The sequence below is a fragment of the Gymnogyps californianus genome, chromosome 1 (assembly GCF_018139145.2).
Source record: "Gymnogyps californianus isolate 813 chromosome 1, ASM1813914v2, whole genome shotgun sequence".
Lineage (NCBI taxonomy): Eukaryota > Metazoa > Chordata > Aves > Accipitriformes > Cathartidae > Gymnogyps > Gymnogyps californianus.
The window spans coordinates 124462935-124479298 of NC_059471.1; the positions used below are offsets into that span (position 1 = coordinate 124462935).

General features: G+C 36.0%; 1 protein-coding gene across 1 annotated transcript in view; it reads left to right on the forward strand.

Moving 5' to 3' along the window:
* The window catches only part of ABI3BP (ABI family member 3 binding protein), a 165366-nt gene that overhangs the window by 62188 nt on the left and 86814 nt on the right, over positions 1-16364 (forward strand). Inside the window, exons 10-19 of the mRNA XM_050915143.1 lie at positions 781-858; positions 5563-5643; positions 6986-7060; positions 10711-10776; positions 11280-11354; positions 12572-12640; positions 14079-14180; positions 15192-15199; positions 15521-15549; positions 16224-16285. Coding sequence (XP_050771100.1) covers positions 781-858; positions 5563-5643; positions 6986-7060; positions 10711-10776; positions 11280-11354; positions 12572-12640; positions 14079-14180; positions 15192-15199; positions 15521-15549; positions 16224-16285 — 645 coding nt within the window. The remainder of the gene's footprint in view (positions 1-780; positions 859-5562; positions 5644-6985; positions 7061-10710; positions 10777-11279; positions 11355-12571; positions 12641-14078; positions 14181-15191; positions 15200-15520; positions 15550-16223; positions 16286-16364) is intronic.

The window sequence follows — 16364 nt, forward strand, 5'->3', positions numbered from 1 at the left end:
TTGCTGACATACTGCAACTATTCTAATTCTGTATTATTTAGAAAAGTCAAAATAATGCATCACAGAATATCATATTTATTGAATTCTCAAAGTATTTTTTTTCTGTTTACTTAATCAAAAACTTACTAGTTTTTTTTAAAAGAGTAGTAGTCCAGAAAAAACCCACAAAATATATTGCCTTAGTCTTCAGTGGAAAAAAAACAACAGGTGTATTAGTCAAGTCAAAATTAATTAATTTTCCCTATATCCACTGCTGGAATATCTTTATATCTGTTGGAATAGAAGTCTATTGTCATACCACTGTAATTGTTAGAAGTAATGTAAAGGAAAATAGGGACATGACTAGTGTGACAATTCCATTGTATTTGAAAATTTATGAGACTATTCTTGTATAACACTTAGAACAATATTACATCTTTGAATTTTGAAAAGCATTTTTGCTGTTAATGCTCAAATGCTAGACAAATGAAAAACACTGAAAACTACTTTGCACTGTGAAAGTAATGATTTGTAAGGCATTGAATTCCTTGCTGTAAATTTTATTTTTAAGGAATCTTTTAATGAACAAAACAATACCAAAAATGCATGTGTTTAACATAGCTAGATAGGTGCTTGTGCTGATTGTACAGTGGAAGTTCATTGATTGCTAAAGGTATTCAGCTTTCCACATTTATCCATGTTGGTTTACTTTGGCAAACTGAAGTGGGACAGAAATAAATCTGTAGTAGAACAGAGGAGATACAGCTTTGCAATTACTCTCTAATGTCTTTGTCCCTTTAGCTAAGAATGAAACTCGAGTATGGCCTGCTGAATCCAAAACACCAGAAGTTCAAGAAATATCCCCACAGTCCCTCCCAGGTAATGAAAATACTTTTTTTAGAAACTCTGTGGAATATCTTTGCCAAATATATAAACTAAAATTAAATCCATCTTTGTGTTGCTTAATCTGCAGTTAAAGGCAGTAGTTGGAAAACAGGAGGATAATGTAGCTGAATTAGTAGCCATGAGTGGTAGATGTGGATAAAAATCTGAATCTAATTTTGGAGGAAAGTTTCAGATGCTACAATTGTTAGGTTTATAAAAACACTTAGAACCATATCTTTGTGGGGTGCTGGATACCTTGAAATTGTGAAAAATGGCAAAACAAGAGTTTTATTGTGAGGCACCTTGAACTTCTGACTTTCATGAAATATATGAAGAAGAAAATTAGGGATAAGAGCATCATTGTGCAAAATGCATACATGAGATTAAGATGGAACAGTCACAGTAACAAGCTCTATTTCAGAGGTGCAGAGGATGGCAGCATGACGTTCCATTTAAGTTCAGTTTTGAACATATTAATCTTGACCACACTCTCTCTGTGGACTTAGTGGTCCTATTAAAGTAAATAGGAGCTGTTCACATACATGGGAAAGGAATATAAAATTTGATCCTAGACTCATATTCAAGGTCATGTGTCTGTGAAATGTATGTTAACTTGTATATTTGGAAGACTGAAGTCTTTTATCATCTACTTGTGGCTGAAAAAATATCACTTATTTAAAAGGGCATACTCAGATGCTAATTTCTTAAACTGTTCAAAAACATGAAGTGAAATTTTAAAACTCGCAAGATTTACTGCCTCCATTTTCTTAGGAAACAAGTTACTTTATCAAGTTGTATGACAAGTATAGCCCTATATTTTAACATTTGCAATTGGACGGCAAAAAGATTGGAGAGAACTAAATTGTTCAGAGTCAAATGATGAAGAGTGACTTTCCACCCACTTTGTCGACCCACATTTCGGAATTGTTAAAGTAGGCATACGCCTATCTTCATTTTCTGTAGTCTGGCTTTTATCCTATAACAGAGACTGAAGTCTTGGTTCTGCTGTCATTAGAGATAATAGTTTGCTTCTGCCAACTTCTTTGCTGAAAGGGGGAAAGGAGGCTTGAACGGTGGCAAGACTTTAAAATGAAAAAAGAATATGAGGAAACAATACAACGAAGGTTTGTTTTGGTTTAGTTTAGTCATGTTATGTGATCTCGCTGGCATTACTCTATTCCATCTATAAAGTATTTCCTGGCTGGCTGAAATGATGTAGCACGTTAAATATGCCCTTAAGTATGACTGCGTTTATTTTATTCCTTAAGTATTTCAAATATACCATACTTTACATCATCAGACCAAGTCAGTCTTTAATTAAAACAAACAAACAAACAAACAACAAAAACCCTCCCAAAGAATACGTGGGGAATAAAAGAGATGTAGGATGAAGTAATGCAGTAAAATCATGTAATGACTGACAATCATCTTTTAGATTAAACAACCCATCATTTCTTTTTCTCTGAAAATGTTTGCAGAATTTTATTTTCCACTTGATAGATAAGTGTATTTGCTAAATTCTAGTTTTAACCATCAATTTCTTTCTGCAAAACCTTCATATGGATAGCTCCTTTTTGTTCATCCTAAATATTAAGAGGTAAACAAAGATGGTCCTCCACAGGAATTTATTATCAAAGGGGGCTCTGAACTTTACGAGTTTAGCATATGTGTAATAAACAGCTTGCTTTTAATTGGAAATGTGTTGATACTTTTTAAAAAACTGTAAAGAATATTTTGTTGTTGTTGTTGTTGTTTTACAGTTTGAGGTCTCTTGTGGACTCAAATTCTGCAGTTATTTTGCTAAATTACTTGTCTAAGTAACTGCAGAACAAGCAATCTACAAATATATTTTATAGAACTTTGCCATTTTGTGAAAGTGAGAACTGAATGCATAAATTTGTGTAATTGGCTCTCCTGCAAAATCCTAGTCCTCAGACTTGCATTCATCTAATCAAAATACATCATTCCTTGTGCTGGAATTTACTGGTTAATCAGGTAAACAGTGTGCAATCTGGCACAAGAATTGATATATCACCTGGGGAGGAGAGAATCAGTCCATTCTGTTTCCTTTCCTTTGTGTTCTGTAATCTATTTATGTAGTTGGCATGCAGTAATTCTAACCATAAACATCATCATCTCTAGACACAGCACAGAACTATATGTTTATGAAGTTGGATAGTGTATTTTGTTATACATGATAATAATTGGCAAATACTGTCTTTTCAGTGACAAATGACATATGATCACTTGTTACAACTAAACATATTCTTATTGCTATCACACCATTAGCTATTTACTGAAATGTTTAGAATCGTTTTCATCTTCCACTTCATGCTTCCTCTGTGGGTTTGCTTCCATGTCTCTTTTTGTGGTGACCATTCCTTTCAGTCATTCTTTGTTGATCACAGCACCAGTGTCTCATGTTAAAGTATGAGTATGTCATACTGTTTACATTAAAGGATATATTCATTGTGGTTACAGTATTTCAGTCAAAGAAGAAATAAAATAGAGAGCGGCAGGAAACAGGGAAATGATAGTGAATCCTGTAAAAGAAGTTCTTCGAGTGTAATTTCTGTCTAGCCATTGCATACGCAAAAATAACTTGAATACTTAATCATTTGAGCCAGATTTTCACAAGTAACTTCAGTGAGAGATCTGAGCACTGGCCTTTTGCAAGGGTCGCATTTGACAGACAGGGTAATATAGGCACAATTAGTTGAGTTTAGCAATAGGATCTACTTAATTATATTTCATTCAGACTTCTCTATTTAAAAATCATACTGGATTCTTTGAGTAAGGCATAGTAATTTTTTGCTGTGAAAGGTTTAAGGACTGGTGCCAGAAGTGGCGACAGAACGCTGATTTAAAAGGAGCTGTGTGCTATAGCAGCCGTTGTGTCATCAGTCATGCAAGAAAGGAAGAAAGGAGCTTGAAGTATTTCAGCAAGTGGACTATCTGAAAGGCTCCATGAGTTGAGCCGCTCTTGTATTCCACTGGGTCTTTGTCAAAGGTTGTGTTTTTGTGATGTGACGCAGTTCAGTAACTTTTTTTGGTGTCTTTGTCAGCCAGGCATCCCATCGTTTTCTTAATTTCAGGCCTCCCCTCCCTTGGCATGCACTTCCATGGAAAGACTGGTTAGTAAGCTCTTTCATGCTTTGTTTTTGCCAGGCTTGTTACAATGTTTTCCACTTAGGAATAATTTATTCTTAACACAACAGCACAAATTCATAAAGCTTTTTTTTTTTTCTTCAATCTTTAAAATTCTGTCTAATATACCTCAAACTACCACTACATTTTTTCTCTCAGTTGAATCAAGTGTGAGCCTTTTTATTAACTTCACAGGGAAATTGGAGCTAACCAACAGTTAGAAATATCAGTGCATTTGTCTAGGACATGGAAGAACTAGTTTAAAAAAAAAAAAGAGCAAAGTATTTCTTTATGTAAGGGATTGTACCAGAAATTTATCAAAGTAGATTTGTCAAATAGAGAATAGGCTTGAAATGAAATGTACCACCTGTGAATCCAAACTAGGGTTAATGTTTAGTAGGAATAACTCCTTTGTTGCCATGTTTCCCAAGTTCTGTTCCTCCTGTCCTCCTCCTGGCCCCTGAAGGCTTCCCCTTGTGCTCACGTGGGATATGAGAAGGAGTGAGATTATTGCTTCCATCAGAATATCTTAATTCCAGTTGTGGAGGAAGACAGCAACATGAATGAGAGGGTCAAGAGAAGTTAGAGGAAAATAGTTTAAGAAATGTTGGCTACATGCATTCTTGCTGTATTCCATGCTATGATAGGAAAGTAACTTACCTTGCTTGATCGTGTTAACCATTTACTTTGCAGCTACCATTGAACCAACACATTAAGCCTAGTTTACCTGGTGCCCTGGAAAAGTCAGAGGCATTTCTCTCTTGTTCTCTAATTTAGCTTTTAATGCCTAAACTGTCTGCTTCCTGTATCTTTTTTTACAAAAATATCTGCTGTTGTTTCACGTCATCCCTACAATGTTCTGTGGAAAACAGAGCTTGGTTTCTTTTGTCCCAATTCTAGGCACACTTTTTCTTGTTCAGCTTGCTCAGCTAACTCAGCTGACAAGAAACATGCTTCATATGAGTGTAAACCATCTGACCTCTTAAAAAAACCCCAAAGCATAATGAGTTCTAAATTTCTGTACTTGCTTTTGGTGGTTTTTGTTTTTTTTTTTTTCATGATTACATTTAACCAATAAGAAATGTTAGCTTTTGAAGTACTTCTGAGGTACTTCTGAGGTATGGGTTTGTTAGTTGTTGTTTCTGGGTCTCTTATGGGTGAATTTTCTCCCACAAGCTTCATAGACATGAATTGCTTTAACTTCTCTGTAGAATAAAATCCTCCTTCCACTGGTGACAGTAACAGCACTGTATCATAATGAATTTGGGAGGCTGTAACAGAAGCACAGTGTGAACTTCTGATCTTAGCTTCGCTCTTTGTGACTTATATTTTCCTTTGCTTATGTAAAACTGCAACGAAATAAATCCAAAACATCATAGAGACATCACATCTGAAAACAAAAATAAATATTAATCATGATGGAGTCAAGCTGCTGCAGAAATTACTCTAATCAGGTGGCATAAAATGGTGGTAAGAAAAGCAGCAGGCTTTGACAGTGGATAAAGAAAAGCTCAGAGGGATTCTAAATTAAATAAAGCTTCTTTCTTCTAGCTCAGGCTGAGAAAAAACATGGACCTGAGGAATTTAAATCAACGCCTAAACCCGAATTGGTGCAAACTCAAAACATTCTGGGTAACGAATTTTGCTGCTTTTTACCTTCTTTGTACATTTAATCCTTTTTTCACCTTCAGCAGAATTTTTCTACTACTTGCTGCATCCCCTTTGTATTGACTCCAAAGGAAGTCCTAATTAAAATTTTCTGGTTCCCTTTATGTTTCCAGCGACTCACACATGAAATGTAAAGCAGGATGCATCTAGCTCTGGCTGAACGGTGGCTGTTATACATACGATTATTGCTAGCAGATTTGACTGGGTGATTCAATTTTATTTTTCAAAGTAATGCTTTCTGTCTGTGATCTGCATGACTGACATGACATAAAATTTCCATCAGTAAAATTAACCTCAGTGATAGAATTGAAATAATTACCTCCTTGATTTTCTTCTGATGACAGGTTCATTTAGGTAGCATCAACAGTGATGCAAAAGGAAAATTTTATATTGCATGTGACATGATATAATTGTATTTGTCCTGGAGAAAAAAAGAGCTTTACAGATTTTTTCACAGAGATGTCTCAGAATGAGAGATTTCTGATCTGAGTAGTAGTATTGTTAGTTTTGTGATTTGGAGCAGCATCTACTTACTACTTGCATTCAGAATTCTAAATTCTCCAATGTTGTTTTTGTTGCCTGTATTTTAATCCCCAAACCATGCAAAATTATGAACACAAATCTAAACCTGAGGTTGGATTTTTTTTTTTTAAACTTTGATTAGATTTTTCTAAAGCACAGATGGCATACATACAGGATGATGTATGATAAAGGAAAAGATCATCAGCATTTGCAGGACTGAAATACAGATCTTCCCATGAAGAGGACTGCTAATGCTTCTCAATAAACATTTTTTTACATAATCCTATTGATTCATGTTAATGTCATGCTCTCTCTTTTGTCTTTTTTAATTTACAGTTGCAAGCAGATTTCCAGAATTTACTGAAGCTAAACCATCAGTCAATCTAATTTTCATTCTAACTTTTAATCAGTTTTTTTTTAAGTATAATCAACCTTGCTTGTTTTTTGCCATGCTTTTAAAGATTAAAATATGAAATTTAATCAAGATGGGTCACTGCTTAATTTCAAACTAGGTGGTCATAGTTACTGATGGATGTTCATTATCAAATTCCTGTGATTGATGGATCTTTATATTACGATTAGGGAAAAGGTGATTTCGTTCATACTCCACGCACCTTTCTAAGTGACAAAGTTATGTGGTTTTTTTCTAGGTTGGAACTACTTTTTTTCTTTTTTATTAAATATAATTGGTTTCAGGAGTGGTTTATAAGCCAAAATATAGATCCATACTGTGTCTCGTAATATTCTATATCAAGTAAAGCCTTGATTATTTCTTTTATCATAGCTTCTAATGAAATACAGCCACTTCCTTCTGGATCCAGAATCTCTGATGCTCCAAAAAGTCCATTGACAGAACTTGGTAATTACTTTCTTTGTAAATTTGAGTAAACTTCAGTGGAAAATTATCTAATTCTTGTGTTGTTTCTGTGGCTGGTAGGTTTTAATGCTTCAGCTGCAATAATATCATTCTGTATGTAAAATACGGTAGCCATTAGCTTTTTCTTCACAAAATTTGCAAATTTCTTCTTTCATTCTAAGTCTGGTTTTGCTCTATCATTGTGACAGGATGCTCCAGATTAATGCTTTATTTTAAAAAACAAACAAACAAACAAACAAAAACTTGTGAGGATATATGGGCTAACTTTTATCTATAGAATGATGATGGCAACTTATACTTAGCTAAAATCTGTACTCTTAGTTTTGTAATTTTCTTGGAAGTACTCCATAAGCTTCTGAGACTGACTGTATTTCACAGTTGGAGTACTGTTCTAGCCAACATCAGTTCTGTGGGTTTTCATGTAGTTTGCTAAATACTTGTATATTTGGTTAAAATAGTGCCATAATTTGTAGATGTTGTTGTGGTTTAAATATTCATAAGTGTTTGCTTATTTCTGGACTCATTAGTTATTTAGTGATGAACTTCAGGACACTTTGGAAAGGCCTGATATTTGAGAAAGTATGACACTGCTCACATTTTCAAAATAGGTTTACCAGTGTTAGGGTCAAAATGTTAGGGTCAAAATCTTCTTATGGGCAAAGAGGAAACACACCTTTTCTTTCTTTTTTTTAAAGTTGTATTTTATATATATACACTCACATTGACATATATGTATATATGTATAGACATAGGCATTTACATATATGTATATGCATATACATGTATATGTGTATAAAGCCAAGAATTTATTGTTAGTGTAATGGAAATCTTAACAGTCTAATTCAAGAATCATTAGTCTAGATTTAACTCTTAGAGTAAAACAAAGAATATTAACGCAGGTAGAGTACTTACATACAGAAAAAGCCTCAATAAGAGCGGTAACATAATTAAAATAGTAACACACAAACTTCTTAGTTTCTACCCTTTTTCCTGATATTTTGCTCACCCTTTCACTCTGCCTCTGGGTCCTAATCTTGTGTTGGTGATGAGTGGGGATGTTTCAGCAAGTTATGAGTATCTGGAGTCCTGTGCTGGGAGGAATATGATGTTCATGTTGATGATTTCTTCCTCCTCTCTTTCTTCCTTCTGCTGAGAGACACCTTACATATGAATTTGCCATACATGGTGCCATTTGTGTATGTTAGATACTATTTCTGTGTTCTTGTTGTTATCCCTAAAGTAAATTTTGTCCAGCTCCAGGTGTGCAGTTTTTATAACTGACCATCGCTGAGCTGTTTATGGCGCAGGGTCTCCAGTGCCAAGCCTGGTCCCCATCTCTTATCATTCCATGCCTGTACTCCTCTACGCCATATCCTGTGTCTCCCCTTCTCAAGACCTCTGCTTTCCTAACAGGCCTATATTTCTCTACACTGTGTCATTGTGTTAGTCATAAGTATCACATTCTACCGAAACAACTGCTTGTTGCTGCTACCTATATAAACAACTATTACACTAGTTAACTGGAGTGACCTTGAATCAGCATGGATTTATATTTCACTAAGCATTAGTCAAGAAAATATCATATAATAGTGCTGGTTTATTTAGACGGCATACTTGTACTTAATGCAGTCTGCCAAATTTTAAAATAATTTCTGGGAACAGCTCTTCTTGAAATGCATATTTGAACCAAGTTCTCAAGAACATGAAAATTATCTTCACGATTTGTTCTTAATTTGCTACAATTTTTGACAGCTCTTTTCCAGATATGTTTGAGGGGATGGGGATACATATTTGTTTTTACTGTAGTGAAAGAAGTTTGGTTAAATCCAGTTAGAGGCAGCATTGGAGAGAGAGAGAGACATTCGATGATTTAAGAACCTATTTGCTACAAATGTAGCTGAAAACCTGGAATTTATTAGGGATGGGAAATATTTTTGCTTTCTGCTAGGGAATAATAACCTAATCCTATGTTTGTCTCAGTGGTAAAGGTAAAATAATAACAACAGTTGAGGCAAAATATGTGTTTCAGTCAAATATTTATTCTGGTTTTGTTCTCACATCTTCCATTCCTGCCAAATAATTCCACTTAGCAGAAGTGGTATTTAATTATGTAAGGCTGGGCCCAGCCATTGGGTCAGCTGGAGCATCTGTGCTACCCATGAAGTCAATGCTGAAGTCAAAGATATTCTGTGAGAGCGAAGAGGGGGGTTGTACAGAGGAGATGTCTCTGCACTGTGCCTCTGCATGCCTTGATCACCTGCTGTCATAAAACCAGCAAAGAAAGCAAAATTCAGTTTCTGAAGTTTAAGTGTGTGTGATCTGTATTCTATCCTAGTTCCCCTGAAGACTTTTTTTCTTTATTTTTCTATCTATCTCAACTGTACCAGAGGGAGACATCTCCTTTGTTTTATAAACTTTCTGTGTGGTCGGTATATTTTGAATTAAAACCTTTCTGAAAAGATAGCTTTGTTAACATGCCTTCAATGTTCTGATGCCTTTGGGAGATCTCTCATAGTTCTTACTGGATGTAAATGGATCAATGGAAGCTTTTGCCAAAAGTTGTGAATCATATGGCTTTTGTTGGTATTATTTTCTTCTCTATAAATATAGAATAGAATAGTTCCAGTTGGAAGGGACCTACATTGATCATCTGGTTCAACTGCTGAGTCCAACTGTATCAGGATAGTAACCTGGGATCATATTTGTTAATGTGATAAGCTGAATTGAAAGTAAATGGGCAAGCAGATCCAATATATGAAATAAAAGTCTGTTCACTTTTTTTTGGCTTATATTCATATTGCCTACATTAGAAATGAACCCTACACCTAGTTGTTTGAATGTTTTTCTCCATCTCAAGCATTCAGAGAAGTTTAATTTTAGAATTCTGGTATAACTGCTTTTCAAAAAACCTCATCTTGATAAAGACCCATTAAAAATACAGATGGAAATTTTCTCTTTCAAATATATTATAACCTAAATGGGCATAAGTGACTGGTGCAGATAAATTTACTGGAAAGAATGGTACTTACTGGCCTGTACACACAGCTGAACAGGATCTGTTTCTTAGAAGCAGGACAGTAGTGCAAAACCTACATGGTGGAAACTTGTTCATGATGGCATTTAGCTAAGAATGCCCAATTCCACCTTGATTCCCAGTTTTCATTAAAGCATACTTGAGGTTATCCATACTTCAAAGTGAAATAACCATAAGGTCTTTGTAATAGTCTTCATTACAGCATAACAGATAAAAGATGCTGTTTAGTAACTTTCATGATTATTTCACTGACTTCATTGTACTATTTTTTTATCTTTTCCCATTACACCTCCTTTTAAAATAGTTGTACATAACGTAATAGTAACCAGTTTATACAGACCTGTGAGTGCTGTGAAGATCAAATGTGTTGCGTTTGGGTTGTAGCTGCTTCGCTGTGAAGAAAAAACTCTTCAGTAATATGGATTCATTCTAACTAGATAATGTATGCCAAAGTTTGAATGGGGTAAAAATTAATAGAAAGAAGAGACCTTCAAATCAAACAAAAATTTGCCAGTTACAGTTAAAATTAGATTTTGTACCACTTGCAAGGGGAGTGTCTGTCTCGGTATCATAAAATTTTTTTCATGTTTGCTCTTAGCTACTCAGAGTCCAGCCTTGAAATACATATCTCTACCTTCTGCAGAAACCAGAGAGATGGAGATGGGTAATCAGCAGATTAGTTCCATGATTTTTTTCCATTATCTTAGCATCATGTAGATCTGCAAATGGTAATTTTAAGGTCTGCTTTAGAGTCTTGGCTACCAACACTCAGAGAGCTGCTTATTCACCATTCTTGTAACCAGCTGAAAAACTTGTTACTGGTTTAAAAACTGCTTAAAGACAGTGTTGTCATATCTCGTCATTACCTTGTTTCTTTTTGTATAGCTGCAGCTCTTATCCCAGAAAATGTAATAAGATAAAATTCCTTGCTGATAAGAATTCTTTCGGGCATGTGGAACTCAAATTTCGAGGCCAGAAGACTGTATTGCAAGTCATCATCTTGTGTTGTCATGGCACAGTGGTCTCACGTCTCACTTTCAGGCCATCTGCCATCTTGCTTAGCTTTGCATTAGCATTATTTGGAATTGCACAGTCTTCACTAAGCTATTTGATGCTAATCCATTAAGTCACAGGTCTCAGTATTTTAAGCTCAGATTCTTTTTTCAGCTTTTGAGGCAACACAGCCTGTTTCTTCAGGATCCAAAACCTCTGGTACCACAGAAGCACAACCAACCAGATCTGGTAATGATTTCTCATAAGATTAATCCTCTTGACAATTAGGAATTTTCAGAGGAGACATAGTGCCTCTCATTAAGTAGTTTGTTCAGTTTGACATAAATGAAGAATAGCTGCAGGTATGAAAGTGCTGTATCAAATAGCAGGTTTCTTTATGACATTTTATATTAAATACTGAACTAGTAGTTTGGAGGTTTTTCCATATTTGGCTGCAGCATGTAATTCTTAGCTTTAAAATTAAATTGGACTTAACAGTAAATACTAAATTTAAATAGGCCTGTCCACGCCTGCGTTTTTTAAGTGGAATATCCTGATTTGCTGAAGTACTCAGAGTCCTAAAAAATGAATGGAAACTGCAGAAATTCCAACATCTTTTGAAAATGTAGCTCTTCTTTTAGCCTTTCTGTATAAACATAGACATAATTCTAAGTGCCCAGATTTCAAAACTGGCACTATAAAAATGTGTCAGTGAAGATTCAGACACTGACTAGTTGGTCCTTAGAAAATTTCTATGATGTGTTTCTCTTATTTTATAGATGACTTTTTAAGAGCTAGTTATTTACTTGGGGCCACTGACAGTTATCCAAAAGAAGAAAAAAAAAAAATAGTAAGATGAGAGCCAGTTGGAAAGAATTCAGTTCATTAGCATGCCAATAGTGTAATGCCTGATGCATATGTTTTTGGAAGAAATTAATTTTTGAAGGAAATCCATTACTAAAGGGGAGATTGATTGCAACTGTCAGCCACTCACATCTGACAAAAGACAGTATATGTTTCATTTGGTACAGTTCCTGCTTTGTACTCCTTTTTCCTTCTCCAGTTTCAGCACCAGGATATCCTCCTTCTTGATCCTTGGAATTCTAGACAAAAATTCCACACAGTCCCAGTTTGCTATTTTTTATTCATAATTTGTTTTCCTTTTTCTCAGTGCCCTTGTATTTCTCCTTTTTAACTCTATAGTTCAACTTCTTTTTATGCGATTCTGCTAACAATTTGTTCATTAGTTGCATTATGTATCTGTGCATTAATGCATGGTTTTGGAAATTGTTTTCAAGTCATACTTAATTGGTTATTGTACATTTCAGAGTCTACCTTTCTGCGGAACATAATGTGTTAAATATTACCTAGAAGTTTCTTCAGCTCATAAAAGAATATGATGCTGTTGCATGATGGTTCTTGTCAGTTCAAAACAATACAGCATGATTTTTGTTTTTATTTTCCAGCTTCACATGACTTCCTTCATGTTACTTCTACTTCCCAAACTTTTACAGCTTCAGAAATACCAGACACTGGTAAATTATAGCAATATTATTTCAGAAGCATACCCTTTTGTTTGGTTGATTGGTGCTGAAAAGTTTATTACTGCTTCCATGTTGATGATTTCAGACAGTTATTCCATACTGCTTGCATTGGGTGTTGCCCTATGTGTTAGTTTTTCAAATCCTATAACAGCATCTTCATTCCTGGGATCAGGCACAGCACAGGTTTAAAGCAAGACTGCAGCTAGCTTACAGAGCCTGAATAATGCAGTATCGATCAAATGGGTGTGTCAGGAAAAGATTTAAAATTTGCAAGGCTTAAGACTGTTACAGTCAAGTAAGATAGATACTTTTTAGTGATAAGATTGTTTTCTTTCTCTCTTTCTGCCTGTTTTTCAATGTCCATACACATTTTGCTGTGATTTTTCCTATGTATTGTCTTAAAATAAGAAAGTAAACACATCTCAGGCCAGAACTTTCTAACTAAGCAATACTTTGGGTTACGGCTTTGGAGATACGTTGTTGTTTTTCCTGTAGCCTTTGATATGTGAGGATGCTTAAGTTTTTTAAGCATTGCTTGAACATGAACAAGTATGTGCATAAGAGGTGAGGGCAATGGGGAAGGGGTGGAAGGAGGTGGAGGGGAAAGGAAAGCAGTTCATTGCCCAAAACTTTACTCTGAGCAATGCAGCTGTAGTTTAAGTTCTCTGCTGTATAACTGTCCTGGCACCACGCAGCCGCTCGCTCACTCCCCCCACCCAGTGGGATGGGGGAGAGAATTGGAAAAAAAAAAAACCCTCATAGGTAGAGAGAAAGACAGTTTAATAGGACAGAAAGGAAGGAAAAATAATGATAATAATAAAATGACAATAATAATACTGAAAGAATTAGAATATACAAAACAAGTGATGCACAATGCAATTGCTCACCACTCGCTAACTGATGCCCAGTTAGTTCCCGAGCAGTGATCCACCCCTCCTGGCCAACTCCCCCCAGTTTCTATACTGGGCATGACGTCATATGGTATGGAATATTTCTTTGGCCAGTTTGGGTCAGCTGTCCTGGCTGTGTCCCCTCCCAACTTCTTGTGCCCCTCCAGCCTTCTTGCTGGCTGGGCGTGAGAAGCTGAAAAATCCTTGACTTAGTATAAACACTACTTAGCAACAACTAAAACCATCAGTGTGTTATCAACATTATTTTCCTACTGAATCCAAAACACAGCACTATACCAGCTACTAGGAAGAAAATTAACTCTGTCCCAGCCAAAACCAGGACACGTCTTCAGCTAAGTAGTTAGTGAGGGTATTTAAAATACTTAGAAAAAAGGTTAATTTTGTAAATAAATAAATAATAATAAAAAATAATACTCTGCAGAGCAGTGGAAGGTAAAATTTCTCTCCCCTAAATCTTCCTTCTTAATTTATTTACATGAAGTTATTTCTCAGGTGTATTTACTTTTTTTTTTCTGCAGCTACAGATACTACTGAGTTGGAAATATCCATGCCCATAATTACTACAGAACCTCAGTTGTTAGAAATGGCACTGAGTAAAATTGATAAGATGACTTCATTTAGTTGTAAAGATTTTCTTTTCATTTTATCCTTGCTGCTATTTTTGGAAGCTTTGCATTGCTTTACTTGTCACCATCCCAGTAATTCATACCACTTATTGCTGCCATTAACTAGATTCTCATCTGCAGTCATCATACATCTTTGTAGATGAACGATTGGGGGCATAGAGGTGGGTTCCCTTTAGTTGGCTGGGTTTGGTTTTCTCATTATTGAGGTTCCCAGCTGTGGACCTGCCTTTCTCAGTTTTAGGGTTTTTTTTCCTGTGCTGAGAGAACTTAACTGTGACAGGGAATTAAGTGCTTAACGTACATTTCTGTGTAATGTTTCTGTGACAAGGTTGTTTTGACTAGCTTTATATTGGCTGGCCTACTGACTGTTTTCTGGATCAAAAGGTGTCTTCTTACTACCTGCAATTCTTAATGTGCTAAGATTATTAAGTACTAATAAGAATTCTCATTAGTATGAATAATTAGGTCACGTGATTTCCACATTGACTTCCACACCAGCCTAACAGTTCATGAGACACAGTAATGCCTAGCTGATTTGCAAGCAAATTTCCCTGTGCTTCCATTTTAACAATGCAACATCTGTCTCCTGAGTCCTGTGCTATCCATAGTAGCTCTGAGGTAATTAAGCCTTTTAACACAAGATTATCTTTTCTGGCATGCCAGAAATGCCACCAGTCTCAGCTGGTAATGGTATCTCTCTTCTCTGTAGTTCTCCTGACATCTAGGCAGTCTCTCAAAAGACACAGCAATGCTTTGCTAAATGGTTGGTTTATTCTGACTTGCTCTATATAAAAGTTTAACTGGAGAGAGAGAGACCAGTTCTATCTGCTGCAACATTTGAGAAATTTGGAATGAAATGTTGGAATTATAAGATTAATTTTTCTTACGTTTGTAAATGATTAGCTAGATTGTCCTGTGGGGTTGTCGTCCATTTTTTTGTGAAGGATTGTATATATATGTAGGCCTGTTATTTGGAATGGTTTAAGTGCTAACATGTCAAATTAGGTCCTTTTGTACACTGGATGCAAAAGCTTCTCCATAGGTGGAAAAACCTTTAGCTGCTGTTCTTAAGAATACCCCATGAGTTTTTAACCACGGGAAAATGCCAGTTACTGATTTGGTTAGTGACTCACTGAATGTTGCTAGAAAAGGTTCACGTAGAAGGGACTCAGGTCCCTTCTGAAACTCAGAAGAGTTTCAATTTCCAAAGGTTGGGAATATAAAAAAATCCCAGAGAAATCACTAGGCACTATTTCCTTATCACCACCAACTTCGTCATCTTTGTGCATGTTTGAAAACTGTCACCAACAGTCTTGCCTCCCTTACATCTGGAGTCAAGCCCACAGTGTAGGAAAGATGCACAGTGCAAATGAGTACACATAGACTAGATTTTACACTGGTTTATGTAATAGATTGTGCATTTTCTCTGTGCAAAATTAGGATAAGAGAGTATGAGGAAGTCACTTTAGTGAAGTTACTTGTTCTTCAGTGTACAATGGGATGATGGACTGTACAAGTGTAAGTAGTTGAAAGATGTGCTAGAATTCTGCAGAAAAATTGCCTTTGGTCACTTGTTTGCAGGCATTTCTCTACAGAGTCACTGCGATTTATTGGTGCCAGGGACTGAGATTTCTGGCCCATAGAATGAACGATTTGGTTGATTCCAGGGAAAAGTGAGATCAGATCTTGAATTCTGAATCCAAAGGTGGGTCTCTTGGCTCCCATGTTCGGTCTGCAACGACTGTTGGCATCTCTTAAGGAAATGTAAGGAGTGGTTTGGTGAAGTAGACATTTAGCCATTTTTGTGCTGACGGAGAGCCATTTAGCTACTGAGTTTCTAAGAATGTTGTGTTAGTTGCAACCACAGCAAGACGGTTGACTACTGATTTGGTCAGTGACTCACAAGATACTGCCAGAAAAAGGCATGTGTTGCCCTAAATACGGACATTTGGGGTGCTGTGAACCGGTGTTGCTTGTACTGCCGTGGCAAGACTGTGTGGATATCTCAAGATCATTTCCATGTCTGATTGTAGCAAGCCAGAGACCGGACCTGGAGTCCACCTCGTCTGCTTCACCGGAAACCACAAGGACTGTGACGGGTAAATAGCCAGTGATTCCCTTCCTACATTGATTATTTTAGCAATGCTTTTCTCTGCAGTGATGAGCCTGTTCAGATGG